General features: G+C 42.6%; 1 protein-coding gene across 1 annotated transcript; it reads right to left on the bottom strand.

Moving 5' to 3' along the window:
• Positions 1–717: 717 nt before the first annotated feature.
• LOC139727051 (uncharacterized) lies at positions 718–5,166 on the bottom strand. Its single transcript, XM_071638032.1, has 4 exons — positions 5,137–5,166; positions 4,042–4,108; positions 3,039–3,253; positions 718–2,311 (listed from the first exon to the last, which is right to left on the bottom strand). The coding sequence occupies exons 2-4, from the start codon at positions 4,048–4,050 to the stop codon at positions 718–720; spliced, it is 1,818 nt and encodes a 605-aa protein (XP_071494133.1). The 5' UTR covers positions 4,051–4,108; positions 5,137–5,166.
• Between the last annotated feature and the right edge of the window lie 2,267 nt (positions 5,167–7,433).

The following is a 7,433-nucleotide window of genomic DNA, read 5'->3' as shown; positions in this document are numbered from 1 at the left end:
GAATTAAAAGTTTGTGATGGAAATTAGTTTGAATATGGCCGAGATATCCAGAAACAAAGAGGTCCTTATAAAAGGTAAGAACCACCTTTTATTTCAATCACTGTTGTCTTGCTTTGTTTTACGATATCTCAGCCATTACAAAACTGATTTTCATTATACAAACATTGAATATCTTTTAGAATTGTATGCTCTTCAATATTTTGTAAGTTGCTTCTAATTGTCTCGCAAAAAGTTAAAATCTGATTCTTCCATCTCGATTGAATCTGTACCATCCCTTTACATGGATCTATCCCTTTGATCCTCATCTATGACGTATCGTAAAAGCGCACTCGCGTAAAAACAAAACAAAACAAAAATAAAAAAACAATAAAAGAAACGATCCACTCACCGGTGAACCGATAACCAACATGGGTCACTGCCCTACATCTTGGTAAAACACAAAACATGCACACACACACACACACACACACACACGCATGCACACATTGTCCGAACATATTGGCATGGGACAGAATGTGGACATTACAGACTCCTTTTTAAAGGGACCACAGCTTTGGTCTCATTGCATCACATGGTTTCTGTGTCTTGACACCTTTCCATCTCCCGTAATTAGTTTATAACGGTTGCACTCAAAAGTTTCGTATTTCTTAACCCCGCATGTTCACCCAGCTGCTCAATTTTGTTTTGTTTTTGTTTTTGTTGTTGTTGTTGTTGTTTTCATGTGTTCTTCTTGTAAGTCATAATTGGCTTGACTCGAGTTCCTGTTGCCGCAATTGCGGTGTTGTTTATCGCAGTTTTCACCTGCTTTGTTTCCCCACGTATCACCTCAGCACTGCTGGAATAATCGCCGTTGTCCTCACCCGGGTCGGATTTCGACCTTCCGGCTCCTTGAGGACCGATCACGTGTTTGACCACTTGTCGTGGAGGGGGTGGAAGGCGAGCTAGGTTACCTGGAGGGAGCCGCAAAGGCGCCCTAGGGCGCGGTCTATCTGGTTTGTAACGATTCGCAATCGGCGTGTACTTGTGGAAATGTGCCTCCGGACGGATAACTGGGTGGTATCCCGACTTTCGAGCTGCAGCTGGTTTCGGTAGAGCCTGTTTCCGCCAGATGGCGGCGAAGAGGGCGCGCTTTGATTCAACAATTTGCGCGCAGAAGTTGGACGAGTCCTTGCGCGGCTTGTATTCGATCCAGTGAAAGTAGTGTCCCTGAGCTTTCACTTCGGTCGTGCCGACGCAGTCCTGGAACGTCTCTCTCAGGCGTTTTCGGAAACTGTCCAGGTCGGAGCTGAAAGACGGCCCGTAGTCCTTGATCTTCTGCCACAGGCTCCTATTGAAGTGTTCGTAGAGTTTAGTGTCCACGTCATTCCACTGTCGCATCTTTTGTCGGGTGGCACTACTTATGTTGGCAGGATTTGGGCGAACATTTTTGGCAACGTAAATGATATCATCCATGCTCCAGCACAAGGCCTTCCTCATGACAACCAAAGACTCCTCAAAGTACTCCGTAATGAGTACCAGCAGGAACTCGCGGTCCAACTTTTTAATGTATTCCTGAACTTTCCAGTTGTCGTTGTGATAAATGTGATCCAAACCCAGATCAAAGATTTGGTTGTTCCTCGCGTAGTACCATCTTAGTCCGATTTTGTTCTCCCATTTCAGCTGCTTCAGGCGCTTGCGATAGAAGTCGGGTCTGGTGAAGAACTGAGTGAGTCGAGCCTGCATGGTGGTGAATTTGGCCTTTTCCGTCGCCATGAAAGCATCGTCCAGCTGGAAATGTGTGAAAGCCGACTCAAACTGTGTCGCTGGATCCCTGATGACAGTGATATAGTGGGTGTTAGGCACCATGAAAGAATCCATGGCCTTGCGGTCATAGCGGACGTGCACGGCGAGCATGTTGTACTTGTAGCGCGAGTAATCTCCCGGCTTAACCCCGATGGGCGGTAAGAAGTGAGTCCGGGGAGAATTGCTGTTGAGTGGGAGGTACACCAGGTGTCCATTCCGGGGACTAAGCCGGTTGAAGACGAAGGAGAGATTCCGGAGGTGGCCGTAACGGTTCACTATGTGGCTCAGACTCGTGCTGCCGGTTTTGTGAGTCTTGATGAAAACGACATTATTCTGTCTCGTGCACTTCTCCAAGGCCCAGGAAACGTTGGCCACTTTCGTCTTGAACCCGGCAGTATCGTCCCTGACCGTCGCATTGACGTCAAATTCTATGGGTGGGATCAAGTCTCGAGTCACGTTATCCGCGATGGCAGTGGGCGTTGCCAAAGAGACGACTGAGTCGCGCGACCGTGGGGGCGGTGTTCGATTACTGCAGGGGACAGCCAGTGAAATGTGAAAGACAAAAACAACAACAAAGCAAAAGAAACAAAACAGTTTAGTCTCCATAAGGTATTCGCATAGTTTGATATGACATCACAGATCAGATTTCGTTTGATTTCAAATATCAGGAACTGTGAAAAGATTTCTGCTTGTTCTTCATTTCTAAACAACTACAATCCTAACGAGACTATAGGCTTACACCAAAGGCGTATAGACATTAGAATAATCAAATTTATTACACTGTTGTTACGGTAACTCGTGAGCACACATACATTACAATCACACAATTTCAAAGCAAGTAAGAAGAACATTTGTCGCGCAGTTTGCCGCATTTTCCCCTCTATTCTTTTGGAGTAGAATTGTTGGGGTCGATCTACGTCAAGAGTCTAGTTGTGATGGTTTTTTTCCAGTATCCTCTCCTTCTCTCTCCTTCTATTTGAAACTTTAATATGATTATTATTGTGTGCTACTTTCATATTACAGGTATGTGATTTGTTACAAGCAACTGTGTTGATCTTTTCTTTTATGACAATTCTTCTATTCTATTGCCGTACGTGTTTTGGATGAGTACAGTGCGATAATGTACTTGAAAAAAAATGTATGTATATAGAAATAATTATGATGTTGTAACAGATCAAACCAAGCAAGGAGAATAGGCATGGAGGTCAGTTTAAAAAAATTGACATGGGCAGGTTGAAGACTTTTTGGGAACCTACCTTATTGGAGTGCCTTGAATCACCCGCGCCGCCTTTTCCCTCGCAAACGACTTCAAGCGCCCCCAAGCGACCTGGGACAAAGACTTGCCACGTGGGGGCTCCCTCAGGAGTGAACCGTGGATGTTTTTATTTATTTCTTCTTGCTCGGATAGTGTGGCCATGTAGGTCATCAGAATTAATACACTAACAGCGCAGATTGCCAGGAAAATGGTAACCTGTTTGCATGAGGATAAATGATAGTAATATCAGTAATCATAATAATAATAATAATAATAATAATAATAATAATAATATTAATAATAATAATAATAATGATAATAAGATAAAGAAGAAGGAGAAGCAGAAGAAGGAGAAGAAGAAAAAGTCAAGAAACAGAGGATAATAAGTAACTATTGGATATTCTTAATTATACAGTAACATCAAGAATAGCCCTTCTTTTGTAACAAGTGGGGTATCATTGGAAAGATTTCATTTTTTTTTCTAATACTTGCTAAAAATATTTGAAAATTGTGCTTAAGCGATTTTGCGATCAAACTCTTCATATCGATAATGGAATTCCAATGAAAGTGAAGGACAGTCGGTAGCGCGTCTGCCTCCAAATCCAAAGGACCCGGGTTCGATTCCCAAGTGTAACTGGGCATATTGTGTGTAATCATCTCGTCCCCTCTAGTAAGAGCCAAAACACTATGACCCTCGGATAGGACATACATTTGTAAAATGGAGGTCCCTCATGTTAGAAAATCACACCTCATGTACGTAAAAGATCCCGCTTCATTCATTCATTGCAAAGAGCAGGGTGCATAACCGCGCTCTGCATGTGCAGTGGTCTCTCATCACATCTAACTGGATCTCATGGAAGATCAGCTACTGCAACTGAATATAGGTTGGATCCAGCCATCTTCATTAAATTAAACAAACAAACAAAAAATATAAACAAAAATACTTCGGCAACAGGATAAAACATGTTCTCATGCAACATTGAACAATTTGAAATCTTCCATACCCATTTCATAGTGCTCTCATCCCGCTACATCCGGGTCCTCCAGTCTCCGAACCCAAGCAGTCAAACCCTGGTGAGTGATGAACGAGAAACGGTGAAAATGATATGAGTCTATAATTATCACTGTCGGTGATTTTATCTACAGTGTCTGGAAAAGAAGCGCGCTTTAGATTCATCCGGTGTACAATTTTTCTTTTCTCTTTGTTTTGAGTCAACATGATGCATTCATCGTAAACATTATAGAGTAGACATTTCCATTTAGTTTGGAAATTACTTGAGACTAATGATGTTGAATGCAAAGTATTTAACTGAAGTTTTATGCATTTGATTATTTTTATCATATGATAGTAAACTTAATCTGATTTGAAATAGTTAATCAAAGTTAATATTTCTACTTGTTATAGCACAATGTATCCGACAAATACTTATTGTTATGCGTATCTCGATCTCACCCTGAATAACTACACAGAATGTTTGCTATGCCTAATGTGTAAATAACTGTGCAAATCTTCATAAATTTGTTTGCCCACATACGTAGAGCGGGGGGGGGGGATGGAAGGAGGTAAGTATTTAAAATAGGAAATCCCGAGAAATGTCAGGGCTGATGTATAAGGCAAAGTCACTTCACCTGATATCCATGGTTAATGCGCGGCTCGATAGGGAGCTTTAGATTTTAGACGCGCGGACGTTCAAAGGGGAAAAAAAAAAAAACATGTTCTGAGCGTGCGCAGAAGCGCGGGTCAAGTTGACGCACGCTTCTGCGCACGCTCAGAACAAATCTAAAGCTCCCTATTAGCAGTGGTTCGGTGGCCCGGGGCCAATAAAGATTGATGGCGGGCCCACCAAATTTCCACAAAGGCCAGCTTTTAGTGGCCCGATTGGGTAATTACAATTCAAAATGAATTTTTATGTTTCTTTTTATTTCGGGTCACTACATTTCTTTTTAGGGCCACCAAAATGTCATATTAAAAGATTGTAGTGGACCGAACGGGTCACTAAAGGAAAAAGGTTAGTGTAACGGAAATATAGGCCTATATCAAATTTACAGCTACAGTGTACTAGGAAGAAAGTTGTCACCTGATAGTGCACTCAAGATACCTCATTGAGATTAAGTTTGGTTGCTCGTAGAGGGGGTATTTTCGGTTCATGACGCTACCGCTCGGCTGGACTGCAGGCCCATGAAGAAGGCTCATACAAGTTGTATCGCACCACTCGAACTAAACTGCAAGATACAAAAGAATCAGTAGGAGAAGAAGTGAAAGACATGGAAATCACTTTAATGATTCTCGTATAGATGGAAGTGTAGGATTGTTTGGTTTCAAAATATCAAGTCGGCCTATAGATCTGTGTTTATTGTGAAGGTTAATAATAATATGATTTTTCACCAACGGTTTATTTCTTCACACAAATTTTCGGGCGTCTCGCCGCCCTTTCTCAAGTGTTGATACTGAGAGAACAATAACAAAATTAAGCCATAACAATATATTGCAACCGTGTTACCAAGGATGCGCGCTTTAACGCATCCATGCTAGGCATCCTAACACCCAGCGCGCATCCTGGCAACAGTACAGTGTTACGTCATAATGAAATTACAATGAGTAATTACAATTACAATTACTATTACAATTCTCGCTATCGCCAATGACGTAAAAAGTACCCGGATGTTGATTTAAGCGTCATTTACGGTGCATTATGGGATAGTCCGGTAGCAAAGTCACTTCCGTTCGTACGCGCGTGATACGTGACTAATGCTATTTACACACACAACCGACTGTATTCTACGTGTACTTCCGGTTTTCTCGACTTGAATTACAGCTTTAATATGATTTGAAATTTCTCCATTCTTAAGAAATTGCAGTTAATACGACTATTGGTTGTTGCTGCGGAGCTGCCATGTGTTGTTCGCACGACAATAAATGAAAAAAATCTGCAGAAATAGGACCCTTACTGGCATGCGAGACGTGACGTGGCCGCGTGGGTGAAGTTTGCGGGTGACTCCACAGCGCAGTACGTGCACGCGCGACTTACTAGTAGTGGTAGTATTACTAGTATAGTAGCACTAGGTATAGTAGGCCTAGTGCCTACGTACATTGTACGTACTTACTTGGAAGAAATTGCTTCGGAGACAGGATAAGTTCGAGATCACTGTTCGATCGTTCCCGATTGTGTTCGCGACATTTCAACAGAGAACAAATAAAAAAAAAAGATGGGCATTCCATGACGATATACTGTATATCCAGGTGGGTGAATATTTTCCAGCATATTTTCAGCGTGTGCAGATATGACTGATCTGTGATGTACGCCGTACCAGTATGTGTTAGCTTATGCGCTGCGTGCAGTGGTGGTGCATGCCATGCTCATCATGCAAGGCCGGCCGCCGCGCCGGCTGCGGGGACTGACTACAGTGTACGAGTATGACAGGCCTGGCCACTCGCTGGCTCGGGCGGTACAGCGGCCTACTGTACTAGTATCCGTGGTCGGCGCTGCGCTATAGGTAAGGTACACGTACGCGCACGCTAGCGTTGTGCAAATTATGACCCGCGCCGGAAGTGCCCTTGCTACCAAGTGCACTAAATCTTGACGAAAAAGCCACATCCGGGTACTTTTTACGTCATTGGCGATAGCGAGAATTACTCATTGTAATTTCATTATGACGTAACACTGTACTGTTGCCAGGATGCGCGCTGGGTGTTAGGATGCCTAGCATGGATGCGTTAAAGCGCGCATCCTTGGTAACACGGTTGCAATATATTGTTATGGCTTAATTTTGTTATTGTTCTCTCAGTATCAACACTTGAGAAAGGGCGGCGAGACGCCCGAAAATTTGTGTGAAGAAATAAACCGTTGGTGAATACAGCATGAACTTTGTTGCAGCTTTGTTACTTATATATATATATATATATATATATATATATATATATATATGTACATATAATAATCTTTATTTCAATTAACATAAAAATGTATATATATATTACTGGGTAAATTTACTTTTTATATCGTTCTAATAATTATGATTTCATTCTTTCAATGTTTCTTTATGCAACATTCTTCAGTATGTCTGGCTTCCGGACATGATATATTATGTGCATGTGTGGCACGATCACGTGACTTCCAGTGAGTCCACCCACGAGATGGCTGTTACCCAGGCAACGCTCTCGTCAAACATCTGGGCAGACAACACATGTCCCAAAAGACAGAGGGTAATAGAAGAGGACGAGATGTAGTGCCATAGCAACGAACACCCTAATTTGCATCAGTCGGCCCAAGGGTAAACGAATTTACGGACCACACTCGCCACGACATTTTCACCATGCATCACGCTGAAGTTAATAGATAACGTGCTTGTATGGAGGAGAGGAGCTCGCATGAGGTTTGTTTAAGTCCAGGAGGTA

The sequence above is a fragment of the Diadema antillarum genome, unplaced genomic scaffold (assembly GCF_040938485.1).
Source record: "Diadema antillarum isolate AM-2024a unplaced genomic scaffold, OU_Dant_1.0 seq00000113_RagTag, whole genome shotgun sequence".
Classification (NCBI taxonomy): domain Eukaryota; kingdom Metazoa; phylum Echinodermata; class Echinoidea; order Diadematoida; family Diadematidae; genus Diadema; species Diadema antillarum.
The sequence above is the reverse complement of the archived record's forward strand: the minus strand, read 5'-3'. Positions and strand labels throughout refer to the sequence as shown.